Source organism: Platalea leucorodia (assembly GCF_965183815.1).
Source record: "Platalea leucorodia genome assembly, chromosome: Z".
Taxonomy (NCBI): domain Eukaryota; kingdom Metazoa; phylum Chordata; class Aves; order Pelecaniformes; family Threskiornithidae; genus Platalea; species Platalea leucorodia.
In genome coordinates this window covers 57,834,940-57,856,809 of record NC_138858.1, presented here as the reverse complement: position 1 = coordinate 57,856,809, position 21,870 = coordinate 57,834,940, and the positions used below count along the sequence as shown (strand labels likewise).

The window sequence follows — 21,870 nt, the reverse complement described above, 5'->3', positions numbered from 1 at the left end:
ATTATTTCACTGACAGGGCATCTAAATTACAGCAGATCAAGATGTAGATGTTTGTGCTTGAATAGAAGCAAGGCAGGAGTTTACATCCTGACCTTACTTGGTGAGACAGGGAACTGTTCCTCTGTATGGATGACTGAAGCTGTGGCTGCCATTATTACATGGTACTTTACAACACCTTACACCTCAGGTGGCAGGTAAATGGTACCGACCTACCTGCTACTATTTCTTGACTCTTCTTCCCAAAAGCTGCTCTGTGGCTTGTTATCTACCACAGCTTAGTGGAGCAATTTCCATTTCCCTGGAAATTTTCTGGGGAGATGTATAATGTGCCTTTTGGGTAGTGACTCCAGCTGCTGTACGTTGGCCCCTGAAAGACAACCACCTGTTACTCAGGCAAGAAGCACCTGCTCTGCAATTGGCAGTGTTGAGCAAGCATACAAAGAACTGATGAACAGCAGAATATTATGGATAAGCAAAGGGCAGAGGATACAGAGAACACCTGTTCTTCAGAAAATCTCAGTTCCCAGTGAATGTACGTGGATTTCAGTGCTACCTTTGCTGGGCTGTCCTTGGACAGTGTTGTTGATGCAACAGATGGGTCAACAACCTGGTGGACAAGCAAAGTAGAAAAATAGAAAGTGAAATCAGAATGCTGTCATAAATAGAGGTAGATGGGAAAAGATAATCCAGAAAAAAATAATGATCTTCCCCTTACAGCTAGTGACAGGGTTGTCTGTAGCAAACAGAACATGTCGCAGAAAGAATCTGTAGCTGATTCCCCAATAATGAGAGAAAAGGAAGAGAAGAACAAAATGAAGTCAGTACAAGATAGGGAGAGTGGGCATGTGAAATGCATAGATAGCAACACCAAAGAGAAATCTACATTTCCTAGCCCTAAGTGGCAATCCCTCTCCCAGCTGCATATCCAGACTATGTGTTTACATTGAAACTTGCTGCCTCTTCTAGCTGTCTTCTCCCAGCCAAACCACATGAAATCAGTCCTGCTTGATATGAGCACCTCCATGCGGGATATGCAGCCTAGATCCTCTCTGGGACTTAGAACACCATGCACTAGAGAATCCCTCTCCTCGCTGTGAAAGGAGTATCCCCTGAGCCATTTGCAAGGCTGCACGAGCCGTGGTGTGGCTCAGTGTCATAAGCTAGCAGCCATGGGAGAATGTGTTTTTATCTTGAATGCTGTGTGTAGTACCTATTATATTTCTTCACATTTTCTTCAACGTCCAGCTTGTTTCCTCCCTGTAAAAAAAGTGGCTGTTGCTTTTTATCTTGCTGACATTGGAGGAGCAAGAGCACACAGATTGCTTTGGTGAGCTAGACCTGCCCTACGAAAGCGTCTTCCCATGGATAACTTTCTGTTTAGGAGGGACTATAGCTTTTGCAAAACTCACAGCCTCCTTAACCTTTCTTACCTGGAAAGAGACACAGCAGTAGACTGTTCTAACCATGACCAAAGGGAGCAGGGCATTTTCTTTCTTTGTATAGGTACAGTCCTCTCTTTTTGCAGAGTGAACTACAAAAATCTCCTTGATTTGAAAGTAATTGTCTTTGGCTGAACCACATATGAGAGCGTTCTTCTAAGGATACTGTGCAAATGTGGTGCTGTGGCTGGTCTCCTGAAAAGGGTGATTGTACTTATTTTTAAAAAGCAGGATTTTTATGTAGCAGTAACAGCAAGTATTGCTTAAATCCAAGCATTAATCAAACACACTACTCAAGGTGTAGGTATATAATACGATGAGGCTGGTGCTGCATTGTTGGCTCTGATGGCTACAGTCTTTGGTGGGTTTTTGTCTCTGAGGCTGAGATGGCCAGTCTTGAGAGCTCTTTAACAAGGGAAGTCAGAACTGACAAAAGTATCTGCAATTTTCCCCAAGCTCTGCTGTGTCACTGGCAATTATACAGACTGTTCTCTAGACAAAGACAAGCGTCATCCAAAGGCCACAGCCCAGGGCCTTCAATGTGCAGGATGATCCTGGCAAGAGCAGGGGTTGTTGCTGGATAAGAAGGCTGCAAGGCCCCAGGCAGAGCACTGTAAGGGAAAGATGTAGTGAGGGCCAGGCACGTCCAGCTTAGGCTTGTGAAAATAGGATGCACTCTCCTTCTTACCTGGGTTGCTGGGAAGCCTGGGATGCTTCCTGGGGCAGATGTGCAAGCTGTGGTGTGTGGAGGATCTCAGCTGAGGCTGCCAGAGCAGCTGTGGGGCTCTGATAGCTCCCTGGGACTGCTCTGCAGAGCCCCACACAGCAGGGTGATGACATGGGGTGCCTGTTCAGATCACTGTGTGTCCCACTCCAGTTTGGTATTTTTACTGGTCACTGGATTAAAATTTGAAATAAACCTGCTGTCTAGAAACAGGAATTTGAAAATAATTTTTTGGTAATTGAGTGATTTGAAGCTGAGTCAGCTGTTGGTATCTTCATGTATATCAATATATATTAGTTTCTTTGCTTACTCTAATGTGATGTCTGTGATAATGTATAATAATTATTGGATTGCCCTGTACTAAATTCTAAATTTTTCCCCCCTTCTGTATCAGACAATGCATGTGTATCCTTGACCTCACTGCTTCCTTTTCAGCTTGCACAAGGGAAAGATGACCTGAACTTCTGGTGTGTCAGTTTCTGTAGTTCTTCCTTTAACATAAGAAAATAAAGACTAATTCTGTAAAGCTGCAAACAAGTGAATTCTAGGCACACCTGTCCCTAGAATCACTTTCAAACCCTGAAGTGATCTTGCTTTCCTTGAATTGCAGTTCTATCTAACGTGAACTACTCAGGCAAAAGTGTATGTCTTACTTTAGAATAGAAAAGAATAATTCCAGTTGGAAGGGACCTACAGTGATCATCAAGTTCAACTGTCTGTCCACCTCTGGGCTGACTAAAAGCTAAAGCATGCTATTAAGGGCATTGTCCAAATGCCTCTTAAACACTGACAGGCTTGGGGCACTGACTACCTCTCTAGGAAGCCTGTTCCAGTTTTTGACCACCCTCCCAGTAAAGAAATGTTTCCTAATGTCAAGTTTGAACCTCCCCTGACACAACTGTGAACAATTACCACGTGTCCTGTCACTGGAGCCCAGGGAGAAGAGATCAGCACTTCCCTCTCCACATCCCCTCCTCAGGAAGCTGTAGAGAGAAATGAGGTTGCCCCTCAGCCTCCTTTTCTCCAACCTAGACAAACCCAGAGTCCTCAGCCGCTCCTCACAGGACATGCCTACCAGCCTTTCACCAGCTTTGCTGCCCTGCTCTGGACACATTCAAGTGCCTTAACATCCTCTTTAAATTGTGGGGCTCAGAACTACACATAATACTCAAGGTGAGGCTGCACCAAGACTAAATAAGCAGGATAATCACCTCTTTTGACCGGCTGGTTATGCTGTGTTTGATGCACCCCAGGATGTGTTTTGCCCTCTTGGCTGCCAGGGCACACTGCTGACTCATAATGAGCTTGCTGCCAACCAGCACCCCCAGATCCCTTTCTGCAGGGTGGCTCTCCAGCTACTCCTCTCCCAATTTATACTTGTGTCCAACATTATTCCACCCCAGGTGCAGAATCCAGCATTTGTTCTTGTTAAATTTAATGACATTGATGATTGCCCAATGCTCCAATCTATCTAGATCCCTCTGCAAGGCTTCTTGTCTCTCAAGAGAGTCAACAGCACCTCCCAGTTCAGTATCATCAGCAAACCTGCTAATGGTGCATTCAGCTGCTGCATCCAGATCATTGATAAAAATATTGAACAGGACTGGCCCTAGAATGGAACCCCTGAGGAATATCACTGGTGACTTGTCGACAGCCAGAGGGAGCCCCATCCATTACAGCCCTTTCAGCGCACCACGTACCTGCTCATCTCACAGCTGGAGAACTCATCCAGAAGGGTGCTGTGAGGGACAGTATCAAAAGCCTTACTAAAATCCAGAAAAACTACATCCACTGCCTTCCCTTCATCCCCTGGGTGGGTGACATTATCATAGAAGGATATCAAATTAATTAAACAGGACTTTCCCTTTGTGAACTGATACTGACTGTGCCTGATGATTGCATTGTCCTTTAAATGCCTTTCAACAGCACTCAGTATAATCTTCTCCATAATTTTTCCAGGTATTGAGGTTAGACTAACAGGTCTGTAGTTTCCTGGGTTTTCTCTCATACCCTTCTTGTAAATTGGAAAAACACTGGCTAGCTTCCAGTCAGCAGGAACCTTGCCAGACTCCCAAGACCTTTCATAGATGATTGAGAGAGGTCCTGCTGTAACATCCACCAGTACTCTGGGATGAATCCCATCTGGCCCTATGGACTTATGAACATTCAACTGATACAACTGGTCCCTTACAATTTTACTGTCCACAAATGGAAAGTCACTGTTCCCAGAGTTGTGGTACTCCAACTCAGAGGACCGGGCAGCCCAAGGTCGATCGTCAGTAGTAAAGACTGAGGCATAAAAATCATTGAATGTCTTTGCTTTTTCTTCATCCCTGTTTGTCAGGGATACTTTACTTTTTGGTGTTTTAAAACATACGTGTTGAAACGGTTTGCCAGTACACAGCCAACTCAGTAACACTATGAGGAAACAAAAAGTTTTCATAATGTCAGTTTGAAATAATTCTGACACTTTTAATGCATACTATCTTTCCACAATGCTACAGAAAGTATATTTTGAAAAGAATATGTTTGAGAGTATATTTTGCTAAAAATTAGCAAGAAATGTATACATCAATACATTTCTGATAGCCTAGAATAATTTTCCATATTTAAAATGAAATAGTGAGCAATTAAGCCACAAAAGAATTCCTACTTTCATTTCCTTTCTTAATGAAAATGTTAAAACACAAAGAGCATTCAGTGTCAATAAAATTAGGAACTTCAAAATTTGAGTTGTTTTTCAGGAAAATAAAACTTGAACATGAAAATCAGACTGATGTAGCACTACCAAGACACTTTCTAATCTATTGTAAAATTAAATTACTTAAAATATACACACACATGCAAAAGATTCCAGAAGGTTCACTTGACCCAGATTATAATAGGGCATCTGTACACAATCCTCTGCAAATAGTTAACCCTGAGGAACCAAAACAAAATAAACTCTGATTTCTGCAGTAAAAATTCCTTCTCGTCTCACACCAGAGGGAAGGGTGGCTTCTATTGAAAGCACCCCAGTTTGATGGAGAATTCTTGGCTCCACCCTTATTTAACATTCACTTCTTGTGTGGCAGGGATTCAAAGCTGTTTAATGCCTACAGATGTTGTGAAACTGCCATTTCAAATTACAGTCCTCAATGTCTTTGCCAAAATGGTGATTCAGTTTTTTTGTAGATGGCTGCAAAAAAAAAGTCCAGATCCTTACCAGAACCTGTATATTGTACATGAAAACAGACTTCACTCCTCCCCTTCACCCCTATGCTCAAGTACGAAGATGGAGTCAGAGTTTGTATTAGGAATTTTCTATACAAAGAAATAGAGAATGCTGTGGCTAAACCAAAGCCAGGTCTCTGGGTGGCATGCTGCCATCTCCACACACAAACTTTGCAGAAGTGCACCCCTAGCTTGCAGAAGGCTTATGAGATGCAAAGTAAAGAGAAGGAAAGTGTCATTTCACCACAAAACTAACAGGTGAAGGCTCAGCCCCAGCCCCATTCTGTCCCCACCAGCCCACCGCACTCATCTTCCCCAACTGGCTTTCATGATGAGATGGTGCTGAAGCAGGAAAATGTTACAACTTCAGTTTTCTTCTTGATTTAACTCTACTTCTCTCCACTGCCTGTCCTGGAAGGTAATTCTTGGCCAAGAACAGGCTGAAGCATGCTCTGAGGCATTTAAACCTTGTTTTGAAAGCTTAACAGGTTTCCCTCCAGAAAGAAGAATGTGGGAGCTGCATGCAAAAAGCAGGGTCTCTCCTGCTCTTCTGACCTCTCACAACCACAGTGCAGCAGCATTTTCCCACAGTGTTTGTTAGACAGTAAAGTACCGGGATGAAAGTACATCTGATTTTAGTGCATATTATCAGCACCTGACCATCCACTAGTGTTTATGCAAACATTCCAGTTTTATTGTAACTCTGTCCTCTAAAATAAACAAATAAAACCACTAAAAAGCCCTGAAAGTCTAGCTCAATAACTTCATTTGCAAAGTCACATGTGAAATGGGAAATAATGCCCTAGGTACTAATAACCTGCAAATTCTAATGCTGCAAGTCATGAGGCTCAATAATGTCCTTACAGACAAACCGATGAACTGTTGTTTGGATAGGTAGACTAGAAAGTGGATGAAAAACTGCCTGGAATGCTAGGCAATTAGTGCTGTCATCAGATGTACAAAGTCCAGGTGGTATCTGTGTACTAGTGCCATTCCTCAGGGATCGATGCTGAGCCTAACGCTCTTTCATGTTCTTATCAACAACCAGGGCAATAGGATGGAACATGCCCTCCGCAAGTTTGCTGTGATTACAAACCAGGAGTGGGTAAAGCAGGGGATGAGGAATGATAGAGTGGCAAGCAGGGTCACTCCTCCGAGGGACAGCAACATGCTGCAGAAATGCACCAGCATGAACCTCACAAAGATTAAGAAAGGCCTCTGGGCTTATCCAACTCATGAAGTCTGCAACAATTAAGGTTAGGCACCAACTGGCTGGGGAACAACTTTGCCAGAAAAGGAACCAGGGTCCTGGGCTGAGTATCTTCCAACAGTGTGGCCTTGTGGTGATGAAGACCAGCAACACACTTCCCTGGACAAGACACACATTGACTCCATTAAGCAAATCGTCCTGCAGAATCCACCAAGACAGTAATGGAGCTGAAACACAGCATGTCCAAAGAGACATGGAAGGAACTGGGCTTGTTCAGCCTCCAGCAGAGGACTCAGCACTGTCTACAACTTCCTTATAGGAGTAAACAGAGGAGATGAGGCCACAACTCTACTTGGAAGGGCACACTGAAACAAGATGGCACAAGTTGTAATGCAGAATGACACTAGGAAAAGTTTTCACTGTGAGGATGGTCAAACACTAGAACAGGGTTCCAAGGAGACTGTGAAATTCTCATCTTTACTCATTTTACAGCAGGCACTAGCGTGCGAGCGAATGTAGCTAAGAGTTTTGGCCAAATGAAGCAGGTAAGTATGCAAACTTTGTAAGAGTGTGAGCATTTTATTTTGACTTCTATAAATGAGATGTTACACAGGACAAAAACCTAATTGAAAACTAGAAAGTGAAAAAACATACCCTGAAGACAAATTGTTCCATTTTTGGATCAGATTAAGTGTTTTGCTCAGCTATAAAACTGCAGACATTCCTCATCGACGCAGCTGAAATTCCACAAAACAATCAATTTTCCAACTCGAGGACCAGACGAAGGCAGCTGCCCGGCCGCTCAGCGCCCGCGGCACTGCCGTTCCCCCTCCCCACGCGCACCGGGAGTCAGGCGCACTTCTTGCCAATATTCACTGCTCGGCACCGACGGCTCGATCAGGGTTCAGCCCGCCGCTTCCGCCGTAGGGCCCAGCTCCGGCGGGCGGGGACGAGGGCCGGCCCCGCTCCGCCGCCCGCCCTCTCGGAAGGGCAAGAGACGCGGCGAGGCCCGCGGCCGCGGGCGCAGCTCACCTCCGCGCCTGTGGACCGCACGCCTCCCGCCGCCCCACGCGCAGCCACCGCCTGCCGGGCGGAGCGCGGCATCCCCGCCCGCTGCGCTCGCGGCGCCACCTGCCCGCGACCGCCGCTCTCGCCGCGCCGCCCGCCTGCCCGCCTCGCATCCTGCGCCGCGGCCGCCATGGCGCGGGGGGAGCCGTGGGCCCCGGCCCCGGCGGCGAGGGTGTGCGGCGTCCACGCGGGGCGGCCGCTGGAGCTGTTCTGCGAGGACTGCGGGCGCTGCGTCTGCGCCTTCTGCCCGGCCCTGGGCCCGCACCACGGACACCGCGCCCGCCTCCTGCCACACGCCGTCCGCCACAAGCAGGTGAGCGCCGCGCACGGGCACCGGACGATGTTCCCGGGGCATGCCCGACCCAGCCTGTTCCTCCCGCGGAGCCCAGCGTGTCCGGGGTCAGCCGAACCTTGCTGCGGGTTAGCTGCAGCGGCGACTTCTGCGAGACCAGCTCCAGCGGGGCGGGGGGACGGGACTGGCGTATAACCAGGAGCTGGGGGTGGGCCGCGAGGCACGGAGCGGGAGTAAAGATCTTCCTGATTTGGTTGTCCCGGTTTTTTCCTCGTTTCTGGGACTTGTGCAGCTGGGTTTTCCTTTTCCGGGGTGAGACGGTGGCAGCTGTGAGTATTGGTGCAGTGGGCAGCAGTAGGCCGAGTGTCTTCAGCCTTCAGCCTTGCTTTGCTTGCCTTATGAACAGCTTGTGGAGCTCAGGTTTTGTTGTCACATCAATTTTGTAGGCTGTACTGGCTAGCAGAACAAAGTTTCTGTACTTTGACAAGTGCTTTGTAAATCCCATATGGATGAGGACAGTGTGCTGTCACTGCACAGAGACATGGTTTGTGCACGAGAGGGAGAGAGTTACCCAGTAACACCCCAAGCGCACACACAACAGGAGTATAAATGGAGGGACAGTGGGGAAGTGACATTGTCAGGTCACACGCAGCAGCATTTTCTTCTCGGACCTTGTGTGGGGAATCAAGGAGCTTGGTTGCCCTGCAGGACTTGTTTTCATTGCCAGGCTGGAAGTACCTTTGACAGAAACATGCATTCCACAGGGGAAGGGGAAAGGCCATTTCTGTTTATCCTCTTCCTCAGTCTCCGTAGCTTGCTAGACCACAGTGAGTCCTCATGCACAGAGCCTGTTCTCTGACAACTCCGTGGGGATGGGGAGCAGGGGTTGTTGTGGGTTAATCCTGGTAGGCAGCTAAGCACCACACAGCTGCCTGCTCACTCCCCCTCCCTTGCCCAGGGACAGAGGAAGAAGAAAGGAAGACTAAAACCAAGAAAACTCATGGGTTGAGACAAAAATAGTTTAATAAGCAAAGCAGAAGTGGAAGAAGAAAGAGAACAAAACAAAACAAGTGATGCAAAGGCAGTCACACATCACTTGCAGACCAAAGGCACACACAAAGGCAGTCACACATCACTGGCCCACCAGTGCCCAGCCACTTCCTGAGCAAAAGGTGGCTAACCCACCTAACCCCCCTCCTCTCTGTTTTATTGCTGAGCATGACATTATATGGCATGGAATATCTCTTTGGTTAGTTCAAGTCATCTGCCTGCTTGTGTCCCCTCCCAACCTCTTGTGCACTCACAGCACAGTCACATCTAAAACACAGCACCATACGAGCTACTCCATAAAAATTAACTCCATCCCAGCCACAACCAGCACAGGGGTTCTTCCCTGAGCTTTGTTTATTCATTCCAGTTTAGCTGTCCATTGAGCAGCCCCAGGAAGCTTTGCAAGCTTGCCCAATACTGCCTGCTTGTGCTTTGTCTTACTTCAGAGAGCCTGCCAGGAAGCTTGCTGAGTCCTGCATGCTGTGGTGCTAAGCTTGGGAAACTTAAAAAGTAGTAACAGAGAGGTTTGGTATTCAGGAGCTTTTTTTTTTTTCCCTCCACAATTTCAGAGAGCTCCTTCCCAGTTCTCTTGTATTTTGGAGCAGTGTTACTAGGAAATTTCCTAGTTCCCACAGATTGTGAGCAGATGCACAGGTCATGCTAAATTACTCTGGCATTTTGTTGCACTTCATGTTAGAGAGCAGTACAAGTGTGGAGGGCAGTACACTAGGCCACAAGTAAATAGCAGCACCAGGGAAAGACTTCTGAAGATGTCAGAGCAACAGAGAGCACTGTTCTGGCCAGCTGGTGTGCTTTAATCCAAAGTACCCCTCTTGCAGCTGGGAACTCACTACAGTGTTTGCATTGCCTTCGTGACACCAGGGCAATGTGTGGATGCAGGTATTGTACTGTGGCAACCTGATTTGAGCCAGGGTATAGTGCACAAAGCAACAAGTTGTGCTGATTGCCTTGGGGGTCTGTTGGACACAGGGGAGCAGGTGCTTTTGATAACTAGTTATTTGTCTCTGTGCCAAAATAGGAAGTGAGCAGGGTAGAAACTTGGGTCCCCATGTGACACACTGTCCCTAGGAAGTCTCTGCTGACATCTGCTTGCTTAGGGCTGCAGAGATTTCAGGCACAAACTATGAAAAGTAAATGTAGCCTAGGAGATGATATTTTGACCAGTGATTTTGTTTGCTGGGAGCAGTTATTCTGTGCAGCCCTTGTGATGTGACATCAACCAGGCAGCATGTGAGAATCTTCCTCAGTGCTTTCAGCAAATCCTAGCTGTGGATGCTAAGAAGAGATGAGAAACCTCTTGTGTGAGGTGCATCAGCTGGTTCATTCCTGCATCTAAGGTTGTATAAAATAATCTGGAAGGACACTCCCTGTGCTCCTGAATGCAGGACATAGGATCAGCATGGTGTGCACTGCATGTGTCCTGTGAGCCTGACTGGAGCTAGGACTCTCATCTCTCAGAAATCCTTGATTTTACAGTGTTTTCACTTGAGTGAGTTGGGGCATCCAGGCAATCCCTAAAGGAATGTTTTTGGAGTTGGCTCCTCAGTGTAAATGACATGAGTTGCCTGCCAGTGTCGCAGATACAGTGTCTCCATTGCTAGGAAGCAGCTCTTTCATTTACCTCTGTAAAGAAAGTAGTACTTAACCCAAAATGCTTGGGACTGGCATAAATATTTGCGTATGATCACTGTTGTGAGAGAGTGAGTGCCTGAGGTGATGTGTTTTACTAGGAAGACTGAGTTTTTCTTTGTGGCCTTTGTCGATCTTTGAGGAAGGGAATGAGGTCTAGGCTGCAGAATAAATTGAGGAAGGCTGATACTTAGTGGAACTCCTGAATCTTTTGTTGCAGAACCCTTCTGGTCCTTCAGGGATAAGACTGGAAAACTGCTTGGAATGGATGGCATAACATGAGTGCCTGGCTCCATGCGAGAATATTTATCTGCTTGGGTGTGCCTGTGCCAAAGGACTTCCAGATGTGGAGTCTTTGGCTTTTGCTAGGAGCCCATTTTCTTCCCTCTCTGTCACAATCAAATGAAAAATTGCCTGTGTCTTCAAAGGAGGCACGTGTCAGAAATGCAAACTGTTGCCCATGAAACAACACTTGTGCTCAGTTTGAAAACCCTGCAGAGTTTAAATGCCACACTGACCTGGGGATGTTGCAGTGAGCTGGTACATGTGCATGCCAATGCTCTTGACTGGGTCCCAGCTGTGGAACAGGACACTGGTAACAGCTACACCTCTGGAGCTAGCTTATCTGGTATTTACTGAGAGGTTCTGTTATGACACTAGTGCACTGAGAGCATGGGGCTGCATTGCCTGGATCCTTCATGGTACTAATGACAAAAGTGCATCACCAAATGCACCAAGACTGTTCAACCTGCTGGACAGAGGACAGCTGGATTTCAGAGGGCTGCAGGTGAGAAACTGTGGGGCTAGACACAGCAGAACATTAACTGTGCTGTGCTGCTCAGTGCATCTCGGGGCACACCACAAGTATTACAGATACTGTGATAACCAGCCAAACTGGTAATATTTGTTGTTGCAGGCATGCAAACTACAGCATCACTCTAGTGATAGTGGGGTATTTCTGATTGCTCTTTTGTACACTGGGAAGCATCCTGAACATTCACTGGATTTTGACTCTAGACAGTCTCCCACTGATCCTCTGAATAAAAGTACTTGGTTAGCTGCCCTTCAGCTGCTAAATCCATGAGCATGTAGTCTTGAAATGCACGGTGCCATAGATTTAAAGATGAAAATATTTTTTTCACCATAGGTTTCCCTGTTCTTATGAAGGTGGTACTAATTTGTACAGAGCTCTGAATCTTACCAGTATAACCACCAGGAGCAGGTGTAATGTTGAAATCCTTATGTTTCATCACTACTGGCCTTAATAAGCCTCATAAACTGAGTGTTTCAGTAACATACTCCCCTATATGGAAAGCAAGCCAAATACTGATTTCTGGTTTTTATAGATGTTGTTATGAAACAGTGTTTTATTTTGTTTTGTTGTTGTATAGGAACTCATGGCATTGTGTTTGAAGGATCTAGAAGAGAGAAAAGAACAAGAAGCTGGTAACAGAAAGAGCATAGAGCAGGCTGCTAATGATCTGAAGGTAAAGCATGGTTTGCTTCTCCACTGGATGGTTGTTTTCCAAGGAGAGACATTTTGCTTCCTCTGTAGCTATTCAAAGACCCAGTCAGCTACTGCTTCTCAGAAAAAAAGTGTATTCCCTGTGTCCATCAGAATATATTACTATCAAAGGGAGAGAAGAGGGAAAGAGTCTCCAAAGGCATGGGCCTCACTCTCTGATCAGCTGAACATCTCTGGGAGAACAATGTTGAAATTTTTGTGCAGAGGAATAGTAAATAGCCCCAGCAGCATATGTTATTCTGGCTTCACTGATGTATGTTGTGTTGCACTGAACTGCATTGTTGAATAGTCTGACTTCAGAGTTAAAGACAAGAACAGCCCTGTTGATTCTGTCTTAAGAATGGGAATGTATGCTAAGCTCCACCTCATTTATAGAGCATGAAATGGTTTTTCTGTAAGGAGCACCTCTGTTACAGAAATGTCAGTAAGAGCTAGAGGGAGCTGTGCAGAGGTTTGGGACATTGCGGTTTGATGTCACTTCCTTTTGGAGGCTTTCTTTTCCTAGCATCTTCCTGTCCCTAGCTTGCTTTAAAAGGAGGCAAAGTCCTGCTACCGAAGGACCAGGTCTGCTGCTTGTAGCAGTTAGTACCTGGCTCTGTTACATTCCAGCTGGTAACAGCATTTTCTGCATAAATAAGCATCTTGGGATCTGTCCTCAAGCTTTTCCATCCAGGACATCAGCAGGTAAATCCTGGCTGCACTTCCTTGAGGGGTAAACGCCCGTTTCTCAAGAGATGCAGCAAATCAGTAAAATTCAACCGAATTGTAACATTGAAGGCCTATGAGAGAAGTGCCTGAAGTGTTTATGGTCTGTTGAGTATGGGGGTGACACTCTTCTGCTTAATCTATAGGCACATGCCATTATGAGCAAAAGGCAGCTGTCAGACAAAGTGACTGAGCTCCAGTTACTACTTCGGGAAGAGGAGAGTCTAGCAAAAAACTTCATTGATGAAAAGACTCAGCAAGCCCTGGAAGCACAAGATCAGCAGTTGGAGTCCTGTCAAGAAAAGCTCGCAGCCCTGGAGACCTTCTCACGTCGAATCAGGCAAATACAACAGCACAGCGATCCTGTTCAATTGCTGGAGGTGGTATTGTATGGTCTCTTTCTACCTCTTATCCTCATAGTCCCTGGTGAACTGCTCTAGTGATCTCCTCTGTAGATCCTTCTGTATGTAAGCAGCATCTTTCTCACTGTTTTTTAATCTTGTTTTTGTTGGTATTTTGGTGAATCAGTTTGGTTCCTAATTTTTGAGCTGTTAGGTGTTCCTGCTATGGCATTGATTTCAGGTTGGTATGAAATTCATGTAATTTTAAGCATATATGGAACAGAGTTATGTGTGTCTCTTCATCTTGAAGACAAATGCTCTATCAGGTCTCTCCTTGTGCAGTGTAATATGAAGGTCTGAGGAAAGGCAGCCCTCTTGGGAACCTTAGGAGGAAGGCTAAATTGTCTCATTTCTTTAATTGCAAGAGATCTTAATCATCCTGAGCAATAGTCATCATTTTACTGCAGGGGGCAGTGTTTTTATTTTTGCCTACAGATCAATGTCAGCCTCTCTTTCCTAATGATCTTCTTCACCTTCCTTGGGAAGGGTGTGTTGCCATGTGGTTATGCCCGGACACAAGCCAAAGGATACCATTCTTCATGGGAAGGCTTGTGGTGCACTTTTACATCCTCGCAACCTAGCAGACTTGAGAGTTTTCATTGTTGTGAGTGATAGGCCCTGGCATTTTGCTGTGTGTGCTAGCAGCATACCTCCACGTGGGAAGCTGCTCGTCATGGTTTTGGAGAGATTTTTTGAGGGGGAGGTTGGATTTTATTCTTTAGATTGCTTTTAAAACTTAGTAGTTTAATTTTCCCATTGTTGGGATTTCCCACAAAGGGTCCTAGCCAGGTTAAACTCATTCTCATCTTGGAGTGTCCTGGAGGGCCCTGTTTTAACCATGACTGCTGGGTTCTCCATCTCTGGGGTAGCCCCTGGCTCCACTGGCAGGAGGAGCTAATGCGCAGGCTAATGAGTTAATAGGCAGGCTGAACACAGCAAGGCTTGCCTGTTATGGCCCATATGTTTACTTGATGATGGAGCTGTCCTTGCTCTCTGGTGTGTGGGAGCTGAGAGTGAAGAGTCCATTCATGTCACTGTCTCTGCTAATTGGAGAATTTGGCTTTCTACCCTCAGGAGTACACAGAAATCGAGAAGGAAATACAGGAGCCCAGGCGCCTGTTAGAACAGTGGCATCCGATACCGCTCTCGTTTGAGCACATACTTAACCATTACAAGCACTTCGTGACAGTTCTTCAGTCCATTCTACAGAAACCACTAGAAGCCCGGCTTAAAGAAGGTACCTGGGAGAGTGCTGTGAATTTTGCTTTTTCCTGCTCTCCTTTTAAATAAAGTGTGGTCTGTAAGAGCAGGACTTTTTGCCAAAGCAGCTGGAGAAAACAGCAGCTTTTCAGGCATGGGTGCTGTTCTCTGACAGCATTGGTGTAATGTTGCTATAGCAGTGGTGATTTAGGAACCTAAGAGGTTTCTGTTTCAACTCTGAAAATGGCCTTTTGTGCCTTAAAGTTTGTCTGATGCTTTTTTCCAGCTCTATCAGTTATTTCCATACAGCTTACTTCTTCCTGCAGAGCTTATCTTACTTATATCCCTAGATCATCACACCTACACAACATAGCTGTTCTCTTCTTTCAGTCACTGTTGGGTGTTAAGTGCTCTGGCAGGACATCTGGCAGGCACGGAACATCAGGTACCTGTAAAATTTGAAAGCTTTTTCTAGTTGATGTACCTGGTGATCTTTCTGTCTCAGGCAGTCTGCAAAATTCTGTGGTTTTTGGTACTTTAAAGGTGGGTTAACGTGTTCTGCTTAGAGCTCCTTTTGTTTTTGAGCTGGTATTTCATCCTTAAGTGACCTGTGGCATGATTAAAGCAAGGAGTTTCCTAATGGGACGCAGAGCCACAAAGCCAAATAGCCGTGAGGAAACCCTACTGCTTGTTGAGTTACAGGTGAGCAGGGCAACACTGGCCATCAGATTTCACCCAGCTACCTTTTAATAATCCCTTTTCTGAGAGTTGCCACCAAGAACAGTATAGCAGGGTGCTAGGGAAAATGGTCAGACCAGATCTGAAAGGCCACTGCAGGATCTGTGGAGAATTGCTAGACAGTACTGTGCAGGTGCTCTGCAGTTGTCTTCAGCTACCTGACTCTGTTCTCATCTGATAGAGGGGTGCTTTTTGAGGAATGGGAGGTGCTTACTTGGGGTTGTGCTCGATTGTGTAGTTCCTTGGCAACACTGGGATCCAGCATCTCCATGGTATGCAAGGAGCATAAGGTCAAAAGCATACAGAGTGAGTAGCCCTTCCCCAGCAGAAGTTTGTCCCATGAAGTTGGAACATAGAGTGTGACAGTATGACCCTCCCCAGGACATGGGTGGAATTCACACCAAAGAAACAAAACCCGAATACCCTGTCTAGGAAAATTGCCCATAGTGTTTTATTTTTAAAATCTTCTTGACGGTACAGCCATGTTCTTCCACTGGCAGACTCCCTAAACTGTCCCTTTTCATCTCTGCCCAGACATTTTCAGTAGCCTTAATGCCACTGCAAAAAAGGAGCCTGGAACAGTGTTGAAAACCATGTCTCCTGTTGATCGGTTGCTTTTCTTAAAACGTAAGTATGGTTGAACAAAAGTTAGAAGCACTCTAAACACTTACAGCTCAATCACTGAAACAGTCAATGAATGTGTGCTGCCACTGTCTTAAAACGGTATCTTAAAAGGGCTCTGATGTTTACAGTGTTTGCGAGGAACAAGCTTGGTGCTTCCTGAAAGTCATTACACTTTTCTGTACCTCAGGGTGGGAAAGAAATTTTAGTTTCTGTCTGTGAAATCTTGATCCTTTGTTTTTATTCAGAACTGCCAGTGTGTGAATCAGCTAGTGGCTGATTTATTTTTTGAAGACTTTTCTATTCTCCAGATCACTGTGGTCTGTCTTTAATTATATGTCCACCATGTAATGTGTTAAGGGTCAATCTACAGGTGATCCTTTCCTCTGGTCTTGATAGGAAAGATGTACAAGTGAATTGTTTCCTCTCTCTGATGGGAAGCTCGTGGACATTTTATGTGGCCTGCAGCAGATAAGGGCTGTAGCTGTTTTTAATCTCAAAGCTGTAACATTCCCTGTTATCATGGTACCTGGTGATAAAGGCCTGTTGTAAGAGGAGGTCTTTTTTCCAGCCTGGATCCAGCCCAGTGGAGGCCATGACTGTGTCCAAGTGGACACTTGACTTCTGGCTGTTATTCAGTGGGGAGGGCAAGGGACAGTACTGTGCTGGTATAGTGGGTTACATGCTGTCCCTGCACCTATAGGCTGGTGTGTTCTGAGAGGGGTATTTTTCAGTGTTGTTACCTTTTCTTGTTTCTGTGCTCTCCTGAGTGAGCTTCTAAGTCCAAACACTGCAACTTTTTCATTCCAAACAGGTTATCTCAAATGGAGTTAAGCAAACAGGTGTTGTACTTGTAAATGCAGCAGCTATTAAGAAATCAAGAATGCAACGAGCAAAGTCTCTCTTTTTGGCTGTGATGTCATGGGTCTTTCCCACTTGCATCATTTCTGTGCTGCAGGATCCAGATGGAGTCAGTCGGTTTGTAGCTGGAACCTGTTAGGTGTTAGGTGCTAGGACAGCCAGTCCACATCACTTGAGCACTTGCTACTAAGAGCACTGCAGCAGCATTTGGCTGGCAGTGAACTAGGCTCCTGAGTTTCATGAATGCCAATCTGTATCTGCTTCAGGCTGCCTCTTGATAGATTAATGGAGAAAGCACTGTACTTGCTTCACATGTGAGCAATCACTTTAAGGGCTGAAAAGACAATTTCTCAACACCATTAAAGCTAAATATGACAAACCACCTCATTAAGAAAGATGTCCAGCTGCTTGTAAGCCAGTGAAATTAACAAACGTTGGTCATAAATATTTGGACTTAAAGTCACTTAAAATTTTAATCACTTAGGAATAATTGCGGTCCTCCAATAATCCAAACAACTCTGGCTATTTTGCATTATTTTTCTAGTCAAATTCACATTTATACTTCCAAACATTAGCACCTAGATGCAGTTCGGTCCTTGGGTTTTTGTCCTTTTTTTAAAGCAATGGATGTATTTCTATTTGCTTGAGATTTAGTAGTTATGGATTTTATGAAAATCTAGGTTTTTCAGGTAAATTCGACTGACAGACATCACTGCTTATTTGCACAGCTTTTCAAGTGCTTACTGGAAAAAGCAGACACTGAAGCCAGGCCTTTTGAATTCTCCCTACTTCAAGTGTCTTTTGGTTTCTGTGTCATCTGTGTTCTCTACAAACTTAGCATCCCCATTGTTTACCTGCTGGCAGTGACTTGGAACAAAGACTCACAACAGTCAGTCATTCACGAGATAGAATCCTGTAGTGTGCTGTTTCCTGTCTTTTGTCACCAACTATGCACACAGATGTGACTTAGGACCTATTCAGATCACATGAACACCAATACTAGCTTTTCTGACTAAAGCGTAGTGGAGATCACAGCAGTAATACGTTGCATGTGCGAGATGTACCCCTGTAGTGGTACGTTTTTGAAAGTTTTAACATTGTTTACAGACATAATACCAAAATTAAAAATCATAAAGGCTTTCTTTTTGTTTAGAAAATGATGATACTTCAGTTAACACTCACTGCATGTACAGTGCTATTTGTGTCTCCATTTTTTTTGCAGTATACAGGTGCAGATTCCAGGGGGCAGAATATCAGCAGTGTGCTCTCTAGCACCATGACATGCATTTTACACATCAGTAATTGTCTCCACATGTGTTTGCCTCAAACAAAGCAACTGCTTCATTTGTAGTACCCAGGTGTGTGCAGTGATCCTACCCAGATGAAGATGATCTGTCAGTAAGGCTCTGTGTATAGAACAACTGATAATGGTGTGTAACTGGTTCCTGTATTTTAAACATAGCTGATGTTAGGGGCCACAGCAAGGCAAGGAGATGTGGGGTCCAGCTGTATCTTATAGTCATAACGCATGTGTACTACTTTCTTTTCTGAAACATTACAAATGAATATAGAGGGTAAGTCTTGTTGCAATTAACTGTGCGGTGAATGGACCCTCACCTAATGCAAGATGTTTGTGCTCCTTCACAGTGAGTTGTGGGAGACTTTGCTTAGCCTTCCCTACTCATGGTAGGAAATTGTGGGAAAGTAACAGAGGACTAACAGAGAATGGAGTGGTTTATGCATTGTTCTGATGGCAAAAAGGGGAGTATTCCAGCCAGAATGAAAACAGCTTCTGGGCTTCAGACTATGTTCAGACTACTATATGCCAGCTAGCCCAGACTAGATGTACTTAATTTATGGGAGAGGGTTTTATGTGAGAACGTAAGAGAGGAAACAGCAACAAAGTCAAATGAGCAACAAATTAATTCAATTGTAAAGTGTAAAAAATTGTAATTCAATTGTAACTGTATCAATTCAAATACAGTAACCTGCTGTATAATTACCTTTCATTTCTAAGTTCAACACCAAAGAGCAAGAAGAATATTGAAGTTCCTGTTTGAATGGGTCTGTTGCCCTCTGTTTTGTGTTCATTTAGTACTATGCTGCCTGTAAAGCACAGTGACAGACAGTGCTCTGTGAGATCACAGGTCTAAACATGTAGTTCAGATATACAACACTGCGGAGAAATCAAAGCAGTCTGGATTTAAAAATATTATAAACACTTGTTTCCCTAACTTTCCTTTAAAAGGGAATTTACACAGTCTGAAAAGCAGCTTCAGGGTATTAAATGTATTTGTCGTCTGGCATTTAAAACATGTAAGCTTCCAAGTTTATCTAGACTAAGATTAAAATCATATTCCGTCAAAAAAACAGCTATGAACTGAGTGAAATATGACTCAGCCAGTTTTTATTGCAAGTATACTGCTCTTCAGTTCTTGTCTGGACGTATTGTTATACTTTGTATTCTTTACTTACAAGAAAAAATAGATGTGCTCATTATTTGGAATAGTTTTAAGATACAAGTTAAGTTTACGTCTTATTTCCAGTATTCTAGACAGTACTGTAATTAATGACAATGTATGTTCTTTTAGGTACCCAACTCTGACACTGGTTTTATCAGGCTTGACAAAAGGAGTGAAGGGATTGTTTAAGAATGCCAGACCCTGTTTTCAAAGGGAGTATCTTGGTTATTTCTAGAACATGAAATCAGAAAACACATGCTAACAGTGAATTACTGAGAGTATATTATGAAAAGTTTTGTGAGACATGCAGCAATTCAATATTGAAGTTGTAGGACAGTATCTTCAGAGGAGAATTTCATCTTAAAAATCCTGTAGCTTTTTGACCCGTCCTGTGTGTTTGTGTCATTTCAAACTTGTTTAATTTGATGGATTTTTTTTTTCCTGGCTTTGTGATTTCCAGTCAGCTGCTTCATGGTAAAAATATTTTAAGCTGCTGCTAAGACAGTGATTTTTCGGGTGTAGTTTCAGACTGTGATTTTTCTTTTCTAAATGTCAAGTTAGGTGAACTGCTATAAATCCTCTGGGAGCTGGTAAGTTGTTCCTTTGCAATGTACATGCTGCTGCTGCTCAGAGCTGTGGTGCCTCTGTGAGAAGCAGACTCGTAGTGCATCTTCATATGGGATTTCAGTGGAATGGGATCTCACAACCCAAGAGTCTGCTCCAGTGTTCTCTAAAACCCTTGGGCTGTAATCCCACCAGAAGTCTCCAAGTATTCTCCGTAAAGCAGAAGCTGTCAGTGTTTGTTCCCTATCTAGCTGTATTCATCTTCTCATTTGTGAACCATGCATATACTGACTTACATACTGACCTGCTTTAAAGTCTATGGAACTTTAAAGCATCAGTGCATATAAATAGTGCAGTGCTTTCTATTAAAAATGTCAGGTTTTTCCTTGCAAAACGGGCAGCTTCCAAGACACTGCCAGCTGTGGGCTTCTTTGCAGCTTTTTTCACAACTTGGACTTCTTTCAAGAGTCATGATAAATGTACTAAGTATATTTATGGTTTTGACTGCAGATGCAAGATCACCAACCTGGGAATATGACAGCCTTCACCCAAGGCTGAAATTGTCTGATGACCGTCTTGTAGTAAGCTGTAACTGGAGGAGGATATTTTACCCCTGTGGTCCCCAGAGATTCGATAAATTATGGCAAGTGCTAAGCAGAGATGCATTCCTCTCTGGAAGCCATTACTGGGAAGTTGACCTGCTTCATGCTGGAGCAGGATGGTGGATTGGAGCAGCCTACCCTTCCATTGGCCGGAAAGGAGACTCTGAAACCTGTCGACTGGGCTGGAATAGAGCATCTTGGTGCCTGAAGAAGTTTGATTTTGAATACTGGGCATTTCACAAGGGGGAGAGAATCCCCATCCTGATAGAAGATGATCCTGATCGCATTGGCATTTTTCTGGATTATGAAGCAGGAATCCTTTCATTCTACAATGTTACTGATGGCATGGCTCATTTGCACACTTTCCGCTCCAAGTTCACAGAACCAGTTTACCCAGCCTTGAGGCTCTGGGAAGGCTCCATTGGAATATGCAAACTAACATAAGGAATAAAGCAAAATAAAGCCTACTTTTTCATACATTTTCTAGGAAAGCCACTTTAGCAATGATCTACATGCATTAATCTCTGTCATATATAAGTTGTAACTGTGATGCTTTTAGAATGTAACAGAAAGGTTAGTAAAGGTTCAAGTAAAACAGCAAAGGTTCAAGAAAACCAACTGTAATTTTTAATGTATATGCATTTTTCAATGGGGGAAATTGATCTAGTTTTTATAAATTATGTTGATGTATCACCTAAAGTGCCATATATAATATTTTTTTCAACTTGCAAAATGGAAAAAGTCTGGTTGAAAAAAGCCTATTACAACTCAGATTTGAACCTGGGTATTGCCATATTTTTTAATGAACTCCCTCCCCTCTTCTGCCTGGAGAGGCTGCAGTTGTGTATGGTAGTAGGTTTAGCTTGGTTCAAGCTTTAAGTTCATATATTGCATAGTGTTATAGTTGACAAGGTCAGATTTGGATAATAAATGCACTAAGTTAATTAGTTCATACTTAAGTAGCATCTCAGAAAAATCAAAGACTGGCACCAACTGTTGGAAAGGTCCTTTCAAGTAAAGCTGAAGTAGGAGCTTCTGTAACCACACTTAATAGTCATTAGCTGGTCTTACTTGTGACAGAGACTCTGGACTGGGCTTCTGGCTGGCCCTGTTCTTCCCGCGCAGAGTGGAAGCATGGGAAACAGTTGTGTACCACCCCCAATAGAAGATTAAATGCCTGGAGGACCCCCAGGTGCAATAAAAACACTAGGTCAGTGGGGCACTTATTTTTGTGTCCAATTTGCAAAGGCTCTTTAACTGCTGCTCGATAAAGGTATGCTCACATAAAACTAGGAGAGACAGCTTGCAAGTTTCTGTGTAGGGATAACACTTCTTTTTTTTTTTCTTCCCCCCGATACATTAAGTAAAGTCCTGGAAATTTTTGGAGCTTATGTTTACAGCAGCCTCTAGGACCAGCCCTGCTGGAGTGAAGAACCACTGCTACTTGAAGCAGGTCAGGTAATCTTACGGGGTTCAAATATTGAAGGCCCTGGAATCATCACCGGTGCTGGCAAAGGCAAGGTCTGACCATAGGCTGAAATGCAA

General features: G+C 44.4%; 1 protein-coding gene across 1 annotated transcript; it reads left to right on the top strand.

Annotated features, from left to right (window-relative positions):
- Positions 1-7,784: 7,784 nt before the first annotated feature.
- TRIM14 (tripartite motif containing 14) lies at positions 7,785-20,969 on the top strand (the record flags this gene model as incomplete). The annotated part of the gene is made up of 6 exons (XM_082336217.1): positions 7,785-7,967; positions 12,038-12,133; positions 13,023-13,256; positions 14,352-14,514; positions 15,750-15,842; positions 20,234-20,969. 6 exons carry the CDS (start codon positions 7,785-7,787, stop codon positions 20,767-20,769), a joined length of 1,305 nt encoding a protein of 434 aa, XP_082192343.1. The 3' UTR covers positions 20,770-20,969.
- Positions 20,970-21,870: the final 901 nt, after the last annotated feature.